Raw genomic sequence first — 22,148 nt, forward strand, 5'->3', positions numbered from 1 at the left:
ATAAACCAATCAGAATCCTTCATCAATAGCCTCACACTACACCGGTAATATCAGCAGCAAATCTAGGTCATCATGGGACTTTCATGTCCGAAGGCGAGATATATAATCACTTTTACTGAGCGTTTATTGTCACTGAGGTAATATCATGTTCATCAGAATCATAATTGAAAACAAATTTCATACAAAACAGTTAGGATTAGGGATGAAATTAATTGCTCAAAATCGTTCAACCAAGTTCTTGACTGATTGATGAATATTGTTGATGTGTACCTGTTTCGTCCTCGACAAATTCTACAATGGATGTTTTTTAGGATGTTCTGACAGTCATTTCTACCTTGAATACGGAAGCAGTTTTCAAGGCTGGGCAAACACAACTTATGCATCATTGAAACATAGTCAGGATTACATTGTAATATAGAGTCATCACTTCTCAATAACACCCTACCCATATCTCGTTAGCTTATTGAACCTCAATAAAAGAAACAAGCACATCAGAATTCTGATTACTGAGAAATTCTGGCTCTACAATAAAGGATCTGTGAATACTGAACTGGGTATGTTAATTTGGGTTTAAATATGTATAATGCTCACATAAACATACTAATTGCATGGTAATGTTATGTATTCAGAGCAGATCTTGTAGCTGACACACAGCCTTATACAGACTCCATAGTTCCGCAGATTTCAGATTAAGGAACATTTCCGTTGTTACACCTGAACAATTTAAATACTACTTTTACACCTGACAGAAAGCAGCTTCCATCAATCAATACCCCAGAATACTATTTTATCTACGCTGTCAAAACATCGATTTTTCCAACTACGGATTGTTGCTTTTTCCCTTGTCTGATGATATTGAAGTGACTGATTGCTATTGACGGATTGAATGTACAACCGATGGTGTACAGGCGTTTTTTAATCAATCAACTGAAACTGATTGGGGAGAGGCATCAAGTACATTTCTTCCAGTAATGATAACATGAATCTGTCATACAATGAATTGAAACATGAATAAACTTTAACTTGAGATTAGGTATAAATAATTATTAAGTATTAGGATACACACCTACATTGTCTACTGAAAGCTGGTAGCTATACAGACCCAAAAAAACATGGATAATAATTATAATTTACGAACCGCTTTAAGACAGCTATATTGCTGTGAGAGAGAGGTATATAAAACTCTAAATTAACATTATCATTAGAATAATCATTTACCAACTTGGTTCATTTTTAGTTTTAGATGAATCCTTTAAATTTCTTTTTTTTCATGTGTTAAAATTTCCTGTCATGGAAATGCTTTTCTGTTTCATCACCGTACACTAGATGTAAACACAGATCATGGAAAGCATGGAGAAGTATGTTGATAACTAGATGTAGGAGGTGTACTACTGGCTCCGTACCCACATGTTTGTCATCAATACTCATAATCACCCCCAAAGGATCCAGATAGAAATTATTTACATGCTGTTATTCAAAACCCAATCTGATTAAAGTGTTGATGTAGCAATAATGATTAGTTTCCCACTTATCACCAGTAGTTCTAATGGTTCAGGGGTATAGCATGTGGCTGGAATCACTTACTCCACCGGTCATTGTGTAAGTAACTTCTGACTGGAGTGGCTCACTGGACAGTACATAAACAACACATTAACCCAAAGTACCAAACCTTTGGAAGGCTTGTAAACAGGAAAACTAAGATACCTGTAGCTGGGGGCTGAGGTGTGGCAATGTTACGACTGTTGTTGGGGGCTGAGGTGTGGCAATGTTACGACTGTTGTTGGGGGCTGAGGTGTGGCAATGTTACGACTGTTGTTGGGGGCTGAGGTGTGGCAATGTTACGACTGTTGTTGGGGGCTGAGGTGTGGCAATGTTACGACTGTTGTTGGGGGCTGAGGTGTGGCAATGTTACGACTGTTGTTGGGGGCTGAGGTGTGGCAATGTTACGAATGTTGTTGGGGGCTGAGGTGTGGCAATGTTACGACTGTTGTTGGGGGCTGAGGTGTGGCAATGTTACGACTGTTGTTGGGGGATGAGGTTTGTCAAAGTTATGACTTTTGTTTGGGGCTGAGGTATATTAAAGGTACGACTGTTGTTGGGGGCTGAGGTTTGTCAAAGTTACAACTGTTGTTGTGTGCTTAGGTATGTCAAAGGTACGACTGTTGTTGGGGGCTGAGATTTGTCAATATTATGACTTTTGTTGTGTGCTTAGGTATGTCAATGTTACGACTGTTGTTGGGGGCTGAGGTTTTTCAAAGTTATGATTGTTGTTGAGGGCTGAGGTTTGTCAAAGTTAGGACTGTTGTTGGGGACTGAGATTGGTTGGACAAGGAGCTTGGTAAATGAGATATCATAATGTTGCAAGGTACACACAGACAGAAAAAAATCACAAGCAGTTTTTCCCAACAGTTATGCTCTAAATCTGCAAATTCTGAAATTTATTTTAACAGAACTGGAAGGAGAGAAAAAGCATGGGTATATATCTGTATTAAGCTTGCCTCGACTGGCTGTCCTTTTCAATTAAAGTTTAATCGATCAAATGTAGGATTCCAATCCTCTCTGTAGTTCTATAAATCTGTATGACCTTTCCACCTACGTTCACTGCCATATTTATCAGTTTCTTAGCTGTCACATTTTACTGATCTGCACAGCACTTCATTCTTACAATTGTTATCACAAAGGAAGAGAAAACTTAGTGACTTACTCTACAGCACTCTCTAATCATATTTGAACATTTTTTTCTCCACCTCTACTTGCGTATTTAAGATATATTTACTCTATCTAGTGCACTTGGTAATCCTTAGTTTAAGAACAACTATTTCCAAAATGCTTGATTCAAAATGTTCAAAGTCTTGTTTGCAGATAATCAGAAATGTGAAACATGACACATTAAAGATCAATTTGACTATAGTGAACTAAATTGTGAATCTCCACTGCATTTAAACAATTAAGTAGTGTTGGTTTGTATCTTTTAGGAAAAAAATCATAGAAAAACAGTTTTATCAAATAACAATGATAATAAATTAACTAGATGAGAGTCAAACTAATTTTATCAAAAAATATTCACAGCTCCATGAAATTCCAAATTCAAATGAGCAGGCAACAAAAATTGCTAAATTAGTTCATTTAAATCTATCTCTGTGAAGCAACCTAATCACGTCAATTATGCATGCATTGTGCTTTGTTCTAATTCTGTGTAACGTGGCCAAAGAACCCTGTCACAAAACAAATTGCCTCCAGCAGCTAAATTTTCAAAACACAGTCTCTTCTGTCATTAGCGTTAAATGTGGACTATCAAAACTGCCAGAAAATCCACTGTTTAGGGCAGTTATCTCCAGTAGAATTAGCCAGTCCTAAACATTTATCTTAGCCATACAGGGATTAGAAGCTGTAGTTTGACGAGTGGCATGCGGAGGAAACCGTTAGGTAGTACCCAGTGGGTATTTTACCAATTTGACACCTTCTACCTAATCTAGCTCGAAGAAGCACATGACCACATGCAGAAACAACGGCCATTGTCTTACAGACAAAAGCACACCACAGAAAACCACAAGCCAATTGTTTAATTGAAAGATCATGAAAGACATTTACCGTAAAATGGACATTTCAGCTCAGGCACAAAATATACTAACATGGCATCTAAAAATCTCCTTAGTGATGACAATTTTTCTGATATTTTTTTTTACTAAAGAATTTTTAATTTTTTCCCCTTCTGCTGTTTTTTTTTAATCCAAAAAAGACCCATGGCACAATTGTCACTCATTGTGTCTTTATTATTAATGACATTCACCGTATCACTGACAGAGTCGAGAAACTAATATAATGAGAACATGGTTTGTCAACTGACAATAACCAAATCAAACTGTTCAAATGCCATGGCAACAGAAATCTGCATCAAAAGAATGGCAGAATTGACTTCAATTAGCTAGTGTTTCAGCCAACATTGCATCCTAGAAATTGATTTTTTAAATATTTTTTCTCAAACTAAAAATAGCTAAACACAAATAACAAGTAATGATAAGTCCCCCACATATTAATGCTGTATGATGGTACAATCTACAAGACAAATTTTACAGATATCATCTGCAAAAAATCGAAATATCTGAATTCCAAGCAGGAAGGACAACATCTGTATTTAGAAATGTCCTGAAATGTTTATCACATAGCTCAAAAGCTACTCAAATTGACAATTTTTTCTCACATTCTTGAACACAAAATTATATATCAGAAAATATGTTTCCCTCACAATTATACCAAACAAAAAGCTATACATTGCATGGGTAATATCACCATTAAGATTATAATCAGAATTTCTATTTTGAAAATGAAAAATTTGAGGAGAAAATTGTGTAGCCAGAATAAGAAACCACTTGGATCTGATCAGTTGTTGAGTTGAGTGTATGTTTCATTATAAATCCATTGGCATCCTCTGATATGAAATAAATAGATTAAAACTGTATTCAGAATATAGATGAGATTGGTATCTCAAACGAATCTCCTACCCTTTACCAGTAGGTGTACATGGGAGAAGGTTGATAACCATCTGTATTTGGAAACTCTGGTGAGCCAAAGATAGTTGCCATGGTAAACAAGATGAATATTAAATTCTGGTATATATTTTGTATATAAACTTAAAGCGACCAACCAGAGACATTATTTATTGTTTACCTCCCCCTTTAAAGCTGTTCCACTCTCTTTCATTTTTGGACAAATCTACTTCTAAGATCAACTTGTTCCATGATTTGCTAACCGATTTTCAAAAGCCTTGCCGACATCACTTAGAAAGTCTCCACACATCTTTTATGCGTTCTAGAACGATTTTTCTTACAGAATGTGAGAACAGGTGCTTGAGTTTATAAGAATATCCTATTTCATAAAGACAGAATCAGATCCTTTTCTGACCCCAAACTCTCCTTAGACTTCTCGGACCCTTTTTCTACACCATTGCAATTCACTGACATTTTACACATAAATTTGAATGGGTGTAAAATTAATCCATAACCCCCAGAACTTCCTCATCACCCACCCTGTGGAACAACAAAAGGCCACCTTGTCTGTTGTCTGAAGGACATGCCTCAGCTTTTGTACAACTTCCTGTCAGAGACCTGAAGCCTGCGACAACAACAGGATGTCATGGACATAAAGTTGAACAGCCCACGATGCCAGACATCCGTTTATCTTAGAAAAGTACCACTGAACTTACTAAACTTTTCATGAATATTCTCCGGTTAGTCAGACTTCCATTTTATATTGAGAGAATGCATACTAAAAAAGTTTTAACTATTTGATGCACTTTCCTTCTTCCTGAGATTCAAAGATACAAAACATGAAAGACAATAAAGGACTTACCCTGATTCCAAACATCCTTCAAATCAATAGATCAGTTAAAACATTCAATTTTTTATTCGAGTCCTATTCTTTGATTTTCAAAAATACATCATATATTTATCTACAAATGTCAAAGTGCAATACTTATCCATTTAGAAAATGATTGGCTAATAAATTGGACCATCGATTCCTGTTGCTTTCTATTTGGTTTTGGTACATTTTACATTTCTAAAAGTACAAATATGGACATTTCCCAAATCCTTTTATACACATCACAATAAGGCAATAATGTATTGTTACATAATAGTCTTTAGCATACCAGCCATTGTCAAAGATACATTTCACCAAAGGCGTGGAAATTAGAGACATAAGCAATTCATTAGATGGCCAGAAGAATCGGTATAGACGTCCAAGGTCTACTCCTCAACTACCTCACAAATCACCAATAAGCTGCATTTCCGAGACCAGTATGAACTATAGGCCGCCTGCTGGGAGTCTGAAATTGTGTTATGAATGGTGAAAAATATTGTCTGCGACGTTTGGAGGGGATTATTCTACAATATCTTGACATTAAGGGTTGCTGGCTGGCAGATAAATAATTTTCATACCGAAAATGTTTGAGCTTCTTTGTACTGTAGTGTTAACTGTGTAACAAATCAAGTCAATAATGGGTTTCTACAGTGGGTAACTGTCTTAAAACTCACCTGGCTGGTCAGATTTATGTCTTGAAACATCAATGTACAGGCTATATATTAACGTACCCATAACTAACCACTTCTAAATAACACTTATTACAACAAATTGGAGGAAATAAATCATATCCACCTCAGGGGTGGCAAGATCTCTTCCCATTCTGTCTCTTTACCACTAAACCAAACCAGAGTGATGCCGTCATTACATTTGTGGTAAGTATCATAGGAATATATATCATATTTGTGGAAAATCTGTATTAAAATTATACAGAGCACGGAATTGAAACATCAGAATATTGCAATTTTTTCTCTGAGAACCTGTTCAAAAGTAAAAATTTCCCTTTGACTGTACAACAATAACCTCCCAGTCAACATATCAGTTTCAAGGAGCAGATATACAAGCCAGATCACAGTAGTTTGATATCCCTCAATCTAAAAATATTCTGACCCATGGCCAAGACATGCACCCTAACCGATGAGGTCAATCATTATGTGCTTCATTCAGGTTTAGGCTAATCTATCAAATGGTCTAAGAAACGTACTTGACTTTTTACTTCTCTGAGAGGCCAAGGCTAATATTAAACGGTTTAAGAAATGTATTGGGACTTTTTACTTCTTTAAGAGGAAGGATGAGGCTAATATCAAATGGTCTATGAAATGTATTGGACTTTCTACTTCTTTGAGAGGATATAAGGAATATCAAATGGACTAAGAAATGTATTGGACTTTTTACCTCTTTAAAAGGACAAGGCTAATATCAAATGGTATTGGAAATATGGAGGACTTAACTTCAACCATGGAAGTAAGTTGGAAGGAATACTAGATAAGAAGGTAATATGTGGAGTACAGATGGTTGACAGGGTGGTAAGGGATATTAGGAGATTATAAGGAGGGAGAGGTGATGACCAACATACTTAGCACTACACAAAGCAGAAGTATGTAGAGTGTTGTATGGACTACAAATCAATCTGGCTGGAGTCCAAAGTACCCACAGCCATAACATGGGCCTCACTAATTAACAGCTAATGATTAACTCCCATGTGGACTGGACAGGCCCCCTCCTGATCTACCCCCTCCATATACCTCCTTTATGGAAATACTGGACTCCTACCCAACACATACAATTACTCCTCACATACAATCAATGGTATTTTAGTTATACCTATATGGGCAGACTTTGGATAATATTCTTTTGGAATAAAGATTATACATATTATGTAAGTTTTTAATAATATTTCGCTTGTAAATTCTTGGAAATCCAAGGTATATACTAACTATAATTACCAATGTTTTATAATATATTCCTATGATGCCTCTCCCTTCCCCCCTCATCCCAAGAGTTCAGGGGTCATATACCACTTTCTCTCACAGCTGGCCCTGGAGGGGGTCATGCTCTCTGGCCCTTTCAGTGGCCTGTTTCAACATGACTAACAGGTCTGAAGTACCAGGCAATTTCTGTACTGATATTTTAGGGTGGGTGAGTAAGAAAGCTAAGAGGTATGAGTTGGTTTAACTTGGGAGTTGTTTTGATGACTGTTTAATAGGGAGATGGAGGTTAAGGGTGGAGTAGGTATGGGAAGGGGGAGGGGGGAATCCAGGGAGTTTGGATTGGGAAGAGGTAAGGTCTGGAGATATGGACCAAGGATACCAATAAAATAAGGGAAGCATCGTCAGCTCCGATAAAGGAAGGAATAGGTAAAGGAGAACAATTAGATTGAAGTGATACAAGTCTGCTTCCTCATTAAGGATAGATGGAGGGAAGGAGATTATAAGCATGTGTTGAAAGAATTAAATGCTTGGTATGGTATTTTAACAAAGAGAATTCTGATTAACCACAGCTTGTAGATGTTGTTAGGATGATGAACAATGGCGTTTCTGCTGCTGCAGGATAGAAACCCATTTCACATACAAAGACCAGTTACACAAGGTTCTGATATCACTGCTGGGAATTCCAAAGCCTTCACAAGACCAGGCAAAGCATTATATAATGAAAACCAACAGGTTCATCATGATGGAACTTTGAAAACACAGATGTTTAGACAGAAATATATTGGAACCTGAGGAGTCATATATCTGCAGATATGTCATAATCTTGGTGTAAATTACTTTCACATCAGCTATCTTCCTCCCTTGTCTCATCCTCCCAACTCTTTACATTCCTGCCATCTCTAATACTTCCCCATCTCATCCATTATATCCTTTTCTATTTCTTCTCATTCTCTCTCCTCCGATCCCCCTCCCATCTCTTCTACTTCCCTTTCTATTTTCCTTCTATCTTTTTCCTCAGGTCCTCCTCTCATCTCTTTCTCTTTTATTTCTCTCCTTTCCTTTTCATCATTTTCTTCCCATAACTCCTCCTTATATTTCCCCTTTCTCTCCCCCCCCCCCCCCCCCTCATATTTCTCATTTCTCTTCCCTCACTCTCATTTGGCCCCTTGGGGGTCAGAGTCATCATTTATGCAAAATCTGTTCCCCTTCAACCAGGGATGTTTCTGACTAAATTGGGTTCACTCATTCCCTTTCTTGTCCCCCTTCCATAATAGTTCCCTTTCTTGTTCCCCTTCCATAATAGTTCCCTTACTTGTTCCCCTTCCATAATAGTTCCCTTTCTTTTCCCCCTTCCATAATAGTTCCCTTTCTTGTCCCCCTTCCATAATAGTTCCCTTTCTTGTCCCCCTTCCATAATAGTTCCCTTTCTTGTTCCCCTTCCATAATAGTTCCCTTTCTTGTCCCCCTTCCATAATAGTTCCCTTACTTGTTCCCCTTCCATAATAGTTCCCTTTCTTGTCCCCCTTCCATAATTGAACTTTCATTCCAAGCTATCACAGAATGTCAGAACCTCAATATTTGTAAGTACTACAAATATCAATTTACTTTTATGCTGTGTGTATCCAGTTGGGGAAAATGTTATCTATTTATGAAAACGGTGTAGAAAATATTAGAATTACTTCTTTCCAGAATATACGGTATCATTTATCATGGTCTCCTGAGTACCCTTCAGGTTTTCCAGATCATTTGTCATATTTCAACACCAGTTGATACCACTGATGACAAGTGTGCCACATAAAACTTGATGACGAGATTCTGTGCCGACTCTCCTTGGAGACAAACATGGATGGCACATATTTTTAATTTCGTATTATCACTGTTGCGATCACAATCGGCCCCTATGTAGCTGAAGTAATTACCACGTATTGTCGTTTGTGTAAATATCTGCCCATGCATGCAATTTGACTACAACGGTGCGTTTTCTCCTCTCTCTACGGGAAATAAACGGTGAGGTTAGACCTCGTAATATTGATTATAGAATATTACATATATTACTTGAGATAAGTTCTCTTCGAGAACGAGAGATCTTTTATATTGTACAATAAAAAAACAAACATTAACAAATTGTTTTTTTCTATTCATTAGGTCTAGTTGCAAAAATGCAAGCACTTCATCTTCCACTAGATAATATCAGAGTTGTTTATGTGGACTTTGATCAGGCTAAACACACGACATTAATTAAAGACAGTAGCAGACCTATAGTAGCCTATCTGATTAATTACAGGTATGGCATTATAAAGGATGGTTCTCAAACAAACCACACATTGTTACACCAAGATACCATTACCGTATGTAGTGTTCTATGTTTATGTGGTGGTCAGGAGAGGGGGAACTATATAACGTCATTTCTGAGGATTTTTTTTTATTTTCATTTAAAAACTTCATATGGTAAATGGAGTGCCATAGAGAGTTGATATGTTGGATTCCTACAACATTTTCCAAATGTCATTAATCAAAATATTGAGTGTGGATTAAAATCCACCTGTAGGAAATTCAGTATTGATTGTGTGTTCATTTCATTAGTATCAGCCTGCAGAATGGTGCAAAAATGCTTAATAGGGAATTTTCCCTCATGGTCAGCCACTTCAATGGTCATAGCAGGTTTCAGAAAAAGAATGCCCCCACAAAATGGAAATGACATTCTCTTAAGTCTTCTCTCTCCCACACTATTAACTCACTTAATTTGGCTCTAAAAATTCCTCAAAAAAAAAAAGAAATTTCATTTAAAGTCAAATTAAATATGGCTGCCATGTGAGCAATCATTGTTTTGTGAAAAAAAGGAGGAAAGTTGGGGGTTGAAGATTTAATAATAGAAAATGGCTGACAAATAACTAAAGTGTTGAGAGTAATTTGGGAGGCTCTATTTATATAAAATTTTGTCCATAAAAATTGAATTACAAACCCATTTCTCCTGTGATAACTTCCACTGGTATACTTCTAGGGGAAATGCCCCCATCTCCGAGAGAGGCCACTTGAAATACATAACGGGTCCCAGGTTGTAACCGATCAATCAGCTTTTCATTCCGTCGGATTTTGGACAATTCAATGAATCCACCGATTTCATCCTTAACCTTGTAAAATATAGTGTAGGATCGAACAAGCCGACTTGGTCCGTCAGTATTCCAATGCAAACGAACAGAGGTTTCCGTGACGTTATTTGCCACTAAATTGGTGGGAGTCGGTGGGAAGGCAGCATTAGATTCATGTATGGAACTGGACACAAACAGAACAAAAAGGAAACGACTTGACCAGCCTTTTGTCATTTTGGCATGAAAATCATCCATTTCATGTATGGAATCCTGACAATGATATTATCCTCAGCAATCAGCTGTTCATAGTGTGCGTTTTAATGACAACCGATGTATGGTGTTAGGTTATAATTAATCCACTGTATTGTTGTACATACAGCACATCCATCACATCTATCCCCACTGATGTAACCAGTGTGGCAGTAATATTTATATCAAATCCAATAGTATCCTGGACAGTGCTACAGTGATTTAAATATCCACCAAAGCCAACACTACCAGATCACAACAATACAAAACACTGCCGCTTCCATTCACTCAGCATCAGTAAACACATGGAGAGTATCCCCCACTCTGTGGCACACACAGACTGCCTGATATATATATATATATATATATAAATAGGTAACTTATAACTCCTGTAGTGAATATTTCATTGGGTTGTAGTAAGGTATCAGGCCTGAACTGCCAGTGTCCTCGGGTCTGTGTGGGTCTGTGTCCCTCCCGTGTCTGACTCTGTTTACTCTATCTACAGTATGGCCACAGGCTGCTGGGATCACCTTTCATTCAGAGTCTTTCTCTCCATCTCACACAGAGGGAGGGTGCCAAAGTCATGTGACCTGGACAACACAATCCCATTGGCTGCAAGTTCTGGTATAGTTTGAGAAGGGGATCAAACTCTGTGTGGTGTGTGTGAGGAAAACCCTATCTCGTTTCTATGGCAACGCATCATGCTGCTTTTGCTCAGAGAGTCTTGCTTAGGAGTAAAATCTATAGTTCCCTGTCAGATTAGTGGATTTTTTCTTTATTAAGAAAGGATATATTTTGAAATCTATAAGAAATGTGTTGCATGTAGTTATATGTAGTGTGGTGTACAGGTGTATATACTAGTTGTCTGGGCGACTCATCAGCAATGCTGTTCCAAAGTTTAATGTCTTTACTCCCCTGAACACACCTATCTCTGTATCTGGAGAGGCAATCAGTGCTGATAAGGCTTAAAACAGCTCTCCATAAATATAGACCTCAGCCTGATAAGGGATTCAAATGGGAAAACTGAAACCCCCAAAACCTGCCGGTTTCCATCAAAAAAAAAACTTAGCAAACTTTGGACTGGTGTTGAGATGGGAGAGATGGAGATCGTTGCTGCGGCAGTCTAAGGCTCCCTAATGGTGGAACCTGCTTCAGACAAATATCCATTAATCCCCCCTCCCTGGAGTTTCATCAACTTATACTTCAAAACATGTTCTTATCAATTTTCTGCTCCATGTTCATACAGTAATTTTATATTTCATAGTACTAAAATCATTTCCTTGGCAGCCATGTTTATCTTATTATAGATTTAACAGATAGTGTATCAATCATTATTTCCTTTCACAGAGAGAGGTTCACACTAACACTGTAGGTTTCCTCAAGCTGGCTATACAGAGTTCTATATTTCTGGACAGATATATACTTGAAATAATTTTCCAGCAACATCTGCTGACATATTAAATGTTTTGTTAATTGATCAAATATTGATTCTATATTTTGTAATTTTCTCCCAGTCTGTAACTGTACATACAGTATGATTACAGATGTAATATAAGGACTAATTAAAGACCAGTCCATCAAAATTTTATATAAAAAGACAAGAAAGCCTGGTCATCAGCTTTATCTGATGCTTCTCATACTCTGTTCCAACATTAACTAAAGTAAAAGTGTTTAAGCTGGAGGTAATGCTTGGTTGCTCCACAAATATCTCAAACTAATTAACAATATTTATCCCAAAACCAATATATCATGCACAACTTCTAGTGTATAGGTCGTCCAAACAAATTCTCTGATGTATAAGGCCATGAGAGTTTTTGAAAAACATTTTTTCTAATTTTATATAATATGATGTGGCACAATATCTACATTAAGAATCAACTAATATTTAAAAAATGTCTTCAATAGAACTGCAATCACATGTTTGATTCTGAGAATATAAAAACTCCCGAGTACGTTATGATTTAAAACCTCAAGAGAATGTTCACAAATATAAAAAAAAAACTTTAAAATAAACTCCTTCTGTTGGATATACAATACACATATAAGGTATCTGAAGAGTGAACAAGGGAGGTAACTTAAAAGATATGAATAAAACAATTTGACACTGACCTTTGACCCGGACTTCAGCCACTGCCTCAATGTTTCCCAGGTCAGATGAGGCCACACAAGTGTAATTCTTGGTTTCTGTTACATTGAGAAGTTGTAACACATTTTTGCCAATGCTGACTTCATCTTCGGCATTCAATTCAAATGGTCCATCTCTCCACTTGACCACTGGCATTGGTGAACCAATAGCCACGCAGGTCATATTGATACTCGTATGCAGGTCAACCTCCTTATTTTCAGGTGATATTGTAAAATGAGGAGGAACTCTTCTCACTGGAAAACAAAAAAAGATATTGTCTCATATTTATTGTCTTGAGCTGACCAATGCCTGAATCATATATAACATTACATATCACTGATTTTGATCAACACATCACGATTTGTATGAGGCCTTGTATGCAGCCCCTATACTGTCTATCAGGAAATGTCATTAGGCAATCAACAACAATTTGAGGAAATGTCAACACCATCTCATTTTTAAATAGAATGATACCAAACCAATATCTAAATATGTGTGTTTTTTCCACCCAACAGATCAAAATGATTAACATGTAAAATTAACACATTTCATTTCAAATTTTAGAAAAAATATTAATCCCTTCTGCTTACAATTTTTTTTTCAAAATGTTCATGGAATGTTTGTGTGTTTAGTGCAAGTTTCTGCAGTTGGCCATGGGTGGTCGGAAGGTGGTGGAAAGGAGGGGGAAGGATGTGTTATTTATGGCTTGTCATGAACCAACAACTCTAGGACTGAAATTGACAGGAAATTATGGGACAAGTATACACAGCTGCATTTGTTTTGCATTGCAATGCACTGTTTAGGACGGTATACAAAATATATTCAAAAGTTGATTGTCAACAAATTGATTGAAAGGTAAAATTGGTCGAAACAGCACATCTTTGATAAAATGACCGTGTGGAACCTCTGAATGCCTCAAATTACCCATTGTTATTTACCACCTCTTCTGATTTACCCTACAATTAAATGTCTCTCTATACTGTTATACCCAACTGTCAAACCTCTGTATAACGACACTACTGTCAAACCTCTGTATAACGACACTAGTGTCACTTAACATTATGTCTCCCTATACCTATACTGTTACACCCCTACTGTCAAACCTCTGTATAACGACACTACTGTCAAACCTCTGTATAACGACACTAGTGTCACTTAACATTATGTCTCCCTATACTGTTATACCCCTACTGTCAAACCTCTGTATAACGACACTAGTGTCACTTAACATTACATGTCTCTCTATACTGTTATACCCCTACTGTCAAACCTCTGTATAACGACACTAGTGTCACTTAACATCATATGTCTTCCTATACTGTTATACCCCTACTGTCAAACCTCTGTATAACGACACTACTGTCAAACCTCTGTATAACGACACTAGTGTCACTTAACATGATATGTCTCCCTATACTGTTATACACTACTGTCAAACCTCTGTATAACGACACTAGTGTCACTTAACATCATATGTCTCCCTATACCTATACTGTTACACCCCTACTGTCAAACCTCTGTATAACGACACTAGTGTCACTTAACATTATATGTCTTCCTATACTGTTATACCCTACTGTCAAACCTCTGTATAAGGACACTAGTGTCACTTAACATCATGTCTCCCTATACTGTTATACCCCTACTGTCAAACCTCTGTATAACGACACTAGTGTCACTTAACATTATATATATCCCTATACTGTTATACCCTACTGTCAAACCTCTGTATAACGACACTAGTGTCACTTAACATTATATGTCTTCCTATACTGTTATACCCCTACTGTCAAACCTCTGTATAACGACACTAATTTCACTTAAGAAGAGATGGCAGCACAACAAGGTTTATATAAATATATAGCATTAAGGATGTATCTTCTCCAGGGCCACTGTAATAACCAAGACTGTCTAATAGATAGCCCGTCTATTTGTGTACAGAGGAGGTTTATGTGTACATAGTTCCCACAGAGTATGGTCAGCAGCCCAAATTAACTTTTATCAGAAGTTGGAAATTGGTGTGGAGGTCAATTTGTGGTCAAAACCTTATAAAACCCTGTTTTCCAGTTTATGTCCAGGGCAGTGACCCAGACACCAGATCTAGGGAGGGAGGGAAGAGGGGTGGGGGTGGGGGGACCTCTGGGGACAGGGGATGGGGGCTGGGGACCCCTGGGGACAGGGATTCTAAATGGTATTTCATTTCGAGGAGGGAATCCTGGAACGTCTACAAAAAAATACCTATTTTTTTTTCCAGCATTGTACTTACCTACATGTAAAGTTTGATTATTTAAAACACCTAAGTTGCCTTTCTTTTTTAGAATTGTGAACTTTGTAAATATTACACCGATGGGTCATTGTGAACTTGTTACAAAATGAACTGGATTTCTTTTTCTGCATACAGATAGAATTATCTAGAAATGTCTAAGGTGTTACTTTAACAAAGGAACAGTAATTAATAGTGGCTGATTATTGTGGCATTGGGATTCTGGCTCTCTAACTGAATCACAGTGGATTAAGTTAATGTTAAAACAACAGTGAAATAATTGTTTAAAATGACATGGTGACACACACTGTTCATGCCAAACACAGGAATATTGGTTGTTTTTTTGTTATATATGTAGTTAGTGGTTCAGATAACAAAAATTTCATTTCACACAACAACCAAGACAATTATGATGTTTGGCTTCACAACCACGACGATTACAATGTTTGGCTTCACAACCACGACGATTACGATGTTTGGTTTCATAACCACGACGATTACGATGTTTGGTTTCATAACCACGACGATTATGATGTTTGGTTTTAAAAGCAATTATGATGTTTGGAATATTAACTAGTATAATAAACAGTTTTCATTGGAACATTATACAGGTAAACCAATTTCAGTGTAAACATCCGTTATATATCTAAAATCAACTGAATAGATAAGACTATGGACTAGATTATTGTTATCAAAATCATTACAAATGCAGCATAGGTGTCTGATCAGATTAAAAAAAGACAAAACAACTCACTGAAACAAACACAGACATTTTTGGTCCATTCTGTTGTCTGATAACCTGGATGTCTAGATTTACCAATCGCTATCTTTGTCGGAGAGATTCACTTCACCTGTGTAGGTAACCTAATGGCCTAGATTTATAGGTGCTGATGGCTCGACAATTTGCCAAGAGGCTGACAGACCCATCACATTTTATCATGAAAACCTGAATAACACCAGCTAATAAACCTCTCATAAAAAGATAAGTAAATCTGGTATATTGTCCAGTATCTCAGAATGTATCTTATTTCATACATTTAGACATGACAGTGTTCCATAAGGCTGCAATATACAATATCTGTTGCTGCAACTAGAACCTCAAACTGGCGTTTTTACAATGGCGTTTACGTTGTTTCTTTGTTCAAACATGAAAATGAATAACTTACTTTGTTGTTTACCAATACCAAGTCTTTCTTGCTTAAAAAAAGTGTTCCAATTTGTTCAAGCTTGAAATACTCAACCATTTAATGTATTTAATCAATTTTCACTTTTCTTCTAACCAAGTAGTTTTCTTTATTCGAACTAGAATAAAATTGAGTTCCCGAAAGTGTAACCTCCAACATCCAGCAAATGCTTGTTTTAGGACAACCCGTTTGGCAAACATGTTTTAGGACAACCTGTATGGCAAACATGTTTTAGGACAACCTGTTTGGCAAACATTATTTAGGACAATCTGTACAGCAAAAATGTTTTAGGACAATCTGTGTAGCAAACATGTTTTAGGACAATCTGTGTGACAAACATGTTTTAGGACAACCTGTTTGGCAAACATTATTTAGGACAACCTGTTTGGCAAACATGTTTTAGGACAATCTGTGTAGCAAACATGTTTTAGGACAATCTGTGTGACAAACATGTTTTAGGACAACCTGTGTGACAAACATGTTTTAGGACAACCTGTTTGGCAAACATTATTTAGGACAACCTGTTTGGCAAACATGTTTTAGGACAATCTGTGTAGCAAACATGTTTTAGGACAACCTGTGTGACAAACTTGTTTTAGGACAACCTGTGTGACAAACTTGTTTTAGGACAACCTGTATGGCAAACATGTTTTAGAAATAAAGTGACAAACAAAGAGCCAAATACCGTTGGATAGAAGTTGGATATGGGTTGAGGTTTAAAATTCAGGAAATGCACTGCTCTCAAGGAAAATTTCCAAGCTAGGTGGAAGGTAAGCGCCCTGAAGCCCGGGAAAACCTGCTTTGCCATTATAATTACCTCACTTTGCAAAATAATTATGTAAAGTCACAATTTACATTGAAATAAACAATGATTTTAATTCTATTTAAGCAAAAATCAAAATGCAGTCAATTCTTTTTCTAAATTAAATCATTACAAAAATCCCCAAACAAATTTCCCTTTTCCAAAATACCTATTGACAATGTGCCTGTGAATACAACATGTATGTTCATCCTGTAAAAAGTTGTATATGAGCTTATTCAATACATCAATAAATATATATGATATATAATAACATACTGAAGTTACATAATATTTCTATCAAGAGGAAATTAATCACATTAATTAGATAATTATTGTGCAATTACAGGTAATTAAGGTGTAATTTGTAGTTTGATAAGTGATTTTCGAGCAGGGATTTGAATATTCCCACTGGCATTCAATGACACCAAATCTCCATGTCTCATCCTCGACTTACAAAATCTTACACGATATGGCACCGGTGTTTGTATAAATAGCAAAACATAATTTCCTGCAGATTTTAGCCATATGTTCTCCGTCGAGAGGATTAATACAAAACGGGCACAAAAAACACAGGATGTTGGAGCGTGTTTTTTATTCAGCAGGAGAACACCATGCATGTCAAATGGCTTTTTATTGGCTGTGGAGGTTTAGTAAGATTAGAGTGGGATAAATCGTGGGATTTGGCACAAATTAAATAGCCACGTAACCATCCCAGCACCACCAAAGAACACTGTGCAACCAAAACACACAAACATCACTCCCAAAACTGCTATCTTTGAAGTGCAAATTTTCGCTTCAGATCTTATCTTCTGAGTTACAATAGATTTAATCTCATGTTAATTATCGTTATTGTGATATCTATATATTTATAAGCATGTGAAAGCACTTGTGATTTTCTGGTTTGTGTTTTTTATTATTATTACTATATATATATAAATACATTTGTCTATATGATAAGTTTTTTTAGGCAGGCCTAATTAATATATCACATGCTTTATACTTAGTCAGTCAGGTCAAAATCAGAAATATCTAGAACTGAAGTAGTTTATAGTTATTTTCTTTGAATTCCAGATCAGATAAAAGCTTGCATTGTTTATGAATCGGTTTCAAGAATTTGCATATATTGTTTTACCTTGCTTGGCTTGGATCTACCAGTTATTTTATCTGTAATTCTTATATGTCAGATATATCTAAGGTTTAACAGATCAAAACAAAATACTAACATAGATAAATACAATAAGATATAGTTTTTAAAATTAACTTTTCTGGAAAAAAAAAGAATAGTTGTGGAGAGTTGAGAATTAACTTTGTAAAGTAAAGCAAAGCTATGAACAGCTGATGTGTTTTGGTTGCTGCAACCTTGGTGGTGATAAAGGTGGAAAAAAACACTGGTCAGAAAGGTTACCTGCTATGGTCAGTAGCTGGTCAATATCATCTACAACAAAACAGACCATTGATTCATTGTAGTCTGCACTCCGTCATCAAATGTCCAGTTCGATTGGAATAAACTGCCCAGAGCAATTACTACCTGTTTTTACAAACTTGGCAATTATCTAATTTGTGCGAGGACAGTTTTTACTTGTAAAAGAAGTGGAGTTTTTGGCCAAGGTAAAGTTTGGTAACAGAACCTTCTGGGATTCAAAGTTTTCTATTTTCCTTTGGAAACAACTTTTCATAACATATTTATTACAGACCAAAGTTTGCAATATCGTTCCATGTGGAGTAAACTTTTGACAAAGAACACAGTAATAACTTTGGAAATAAGGACCCAAGTCAGAAAGATATATGAGACAAATTACCTGGACCTGATGTCTATTTGTTTAAATCTACAATAGAGTTACTCAAGAAGACCTTCCATCAAAATGTTACTCTCGACTTTCTCTACCAACTGGGAGACCCTCCCTGTCCTCTATTAGATCTTACCTGTCCTCTATTAGATCTTACCTGTCCTCTATTAGATCTTACCTGGCCTCTATTAGATCTTACCTGGCCTCTATTAGACCTTCCCTGTCCTCTATTAGACCTTCCCTGTCCTCTATTAGATCTTACCCGGCCTATAGCTGTTTCTTTAGAATAACAAGAGTCTAAGTAAGTTTTAGGGGAACAGGATCCACTGTCACCTCTTTGACACCCGGTAAGTTTTAGGGGAACAGGATCCACTGTCACCTCTTTGACACCCATGTAAGTTTTAGGGGAACAGGATCCACTGTCACCTCTTTGACACCCATGTAAGTTTTAGGGGAACAGGACCCACTGTCACCTCTTTGACACCCATGTAAGTTTTAGGGGAACAGGATCCACTGTCACCTCTTTGACACCCATGTAAGTTTTAGGGGAACAGGATCCACTGTCACCTCTTTGACACCCATGTAAGTTTTAGGGGAACAGGACCCACTGTCACCTCTTTGACACCCATGTAAGTTTTAGGGGAACAGGACCCACTGTCACCTCTTTGACACCCATGGCCTCTGTATGTTAGAAAATCAAGAGCCTAATTATGGTTTAGGGAACATGACCCAGTATAACCTCCTTGACACCCATGGCCTCATTGATACAAGGATTCTTGGCTTTCCTTGCATCTACTCCAACCTTTACCAGCTTGGAACCTTGAGCTATTCCCCATAACATCTACAACCAATGACTGATAAAATCTCTGACTGATAGAAGACTTCCCACAACCGCAATCAAGGTCCAACACTATTTCAAACAACTAGCAGCCCATGAGTTTTCTAGACCGTCTCTTTAGGTGAAAACATTAGACATTGAGATAGACTACTTGCAGCCCATGAGTTTTCTAGACCCTCTCTTTAGGTGAAAACATTAGAAATTGAGACAGACTACTATAGTAGTACATGTGTTTCCTAGACCCTCTCTTTAGGTGAAAACATTAGACATTGAGACAGACTACTATAGTAGTACATGAGTTTCCTAGACCCTCTCTTTAGGTGAAAACATTAGAAATTGAGACAGACTACTTGCAGCCCATGAGTTTCCTAGACCGTCTCTTTAGGTGAAAACATTAGACATTGAGACAGACTATTAGCAGTACATGATTTCCTTGGAACATCTCTTTGTTGAAAACATTAAAGACGTATTGAGACAGACTATGAGTGACTGGAGGCGACTGTTGTGTATTTGACATGTATACTACATTATGTGTAGTCCTGTATTGATTGTAAGGTGTACAAGTTCATGTTGAAGTATGTCTGAACCGTTTAAGTAATTCATAATCGTTGATTATTAACTCAACAATGAAAAACAATTTTTCCAGTGATATTAATGATATTTATTTTCTCTCTGACAATGGAAAAGCATATTTATGTTTAAAACAGAATAAATGTAGAGTTGAACTTACTTTAAAGGCCATCTCTATGAAATAATAACCTGTCTATAAAGACCATCTATATACAATAATAACCTGTCTATAAAGACCATCTATATACAATAATAACCTGTCTATAAAGACCATCTCTATACAATAATAACCTGTCTATAAAGACCATCTATATACAATAATAACCTGTCTATAAAGACCATCTATATACAATAATAATCTGTCTATAAAGGCCATCTCTATATAATAATATCCTGTCTATAAAGACCATCTATATACAATAATAGCCTGTCTATAAAGGCCATCTCTATATAATAATATCCTGTCTATAAAATCCTACATAAAAACCACAAGCCTGGAATGGCCACTTTGGCTGTTCCCTTGAGTGGTAGATTTTAGGTAGGTTTGACTGCAATTAGTTTTCTTGAATTATAATTGTATTTACTACTTTAGATATATATGATGAAGAACAAAATGAAAAAAAAAAAAAGAATTATCTTCCTTTTCAAATTATTACATATAAGATTTTTTGAAGTTTTGGTTTTTAAATTGCTTGTTCCTTAAAATGAACATTAAAATATCTATGAATTATCTTGTTTTCCATTTTCTAAATGTTAAGCTGTGACTTGTCTTGAAGAACTGCGGGCCAAGAATTTCACAAACAATTGCCGTTGCAGCAATGATTTTTACCTGACAACATGCACATTTACCACCCTGCATGGATTCTCTGATGTGGAATCCTAATAGTTTGGACAAATTCCAATCTTTTTCAAATGATTCAAATATTAATGTCTTGGTTTGTGTATGCCAAGTTACTTTAGCATTCTACTGCTCTGGACTAAACCTAAACTTGGTTTCAACGGATCCAAGGGATCGTAAAACAAAATATCAAAGATAAAAAGTCAGGTTTAACTTTCTGATAAAGAAATTCTTTGACTAGACATGGAAAAAGACTGGAGTAATTAGATATGGAACAGGTGATATATTTCATAAATAAAGAAGATAAGTTCAAAAGCAATATTGTGCAGGACACCTCTTTACATGGTTTTTCACTGTTAATGCAACAGTGAGTTTTCTGATAAAAACTGACTTACACCAACGACTGTCAAAGCAAATCGTGCTATTTCAACATTAAGTCCTTTAGGTAATTTCTCATTTGGAGATTGTGGATGAAACATTTCTCTGACCCAAATAAATGGTGGGTAACATTTATATTAAAAAGGACAATGCTAACTTCTGAGAATATCGTATTTTTCCCATTTTATTTGGCATATAATCTGATTTAAAGCAATTTTTAAATCCCATAAAGCAGTAATTGTATGGTGGTGGTGGTTGTGGTGGGGGTTGGGGGGAGAGGGGAGGGGAGGGGGGAGGGGGGGGAGGGGGGAGGGGAGGGGAGAGAGAAGGGAATACCTGACACTTGCTAGGTACACAAGCAGCCTGGGCCGTGAATCAGATCCACTATTCTGCCTAATCTTGTTTTGCAATAAGATAAGACTGATAACAGGAGGAAATCCGTACAGTGACGCAGTAGTGTGTTCATCTACCTCATCATAACATCTCTCCTTTAAACACCCCCCACAACCCCTACCAAAATCTCTAGAACATCTTCATACTAGGAAAACCCTCTCTTCCAAAATTTCCCTTCCAGAACACATTCCTTGTGGGACAACCCCTTCCTCTAAAATTTTCCTCCCAGAAAACCTTCCTTGTAGGACAACCCCTTCCTCTAAAATTTTCCTTCCAAAAACCTTCCTTGTAGGACAATCCCTTCCTCTAAATTTTCCCTACCAAAACACCTTCATACTAGGAC

The 22,148-nt window shown here is 36.7% G+C and overlaps 1 protein-coding gene across 14 annotated transcripts in view; it reads right to left on the reverse strand.

Annotated features, from left to right (window-relative positions):
• LOC117325430 (receptor-type tyrosine-protein phosphatase S-like) overlaps window positions 1–22,148 on the reverse strand; it is a 176,807-nt gene that overhangs the window by 61,417 nt on the left and 93,242 nt on the right. For 13 of the 14 annotated variants that reach the window (XM_033881620.1, XM_033881621.1, XM_033881622.1 and 10 more), the window contains one exon: window positions 12,737–13,006. In XM_033881620.1, the coding sequence (XP_033737511.1) occupies window positions 12,737–13,006 (270 nt within the window). Of the gene's footprint in view, window positions 1–10,251; window positions 10,976–12,736; window positions 13,007–22,148 lie in introns of those variants that run through there. The other variant, XM_033881629.1, reaches the window with a different exon arrangement.

The sequence above is a fragment of the Pecten maximus genome, chromosome 4, assembly GCF_902652985.1.
Source record: "Pecten maximus chromosome 4, xPecMax1.1, whole genome shotgun sequence".
Taxonomy (NCBI): Eukaryota; Metazoa; Mollusca; class Bivalvia; order Pectinida; family Pectinidae; genus Pecten; species Pecten maximus.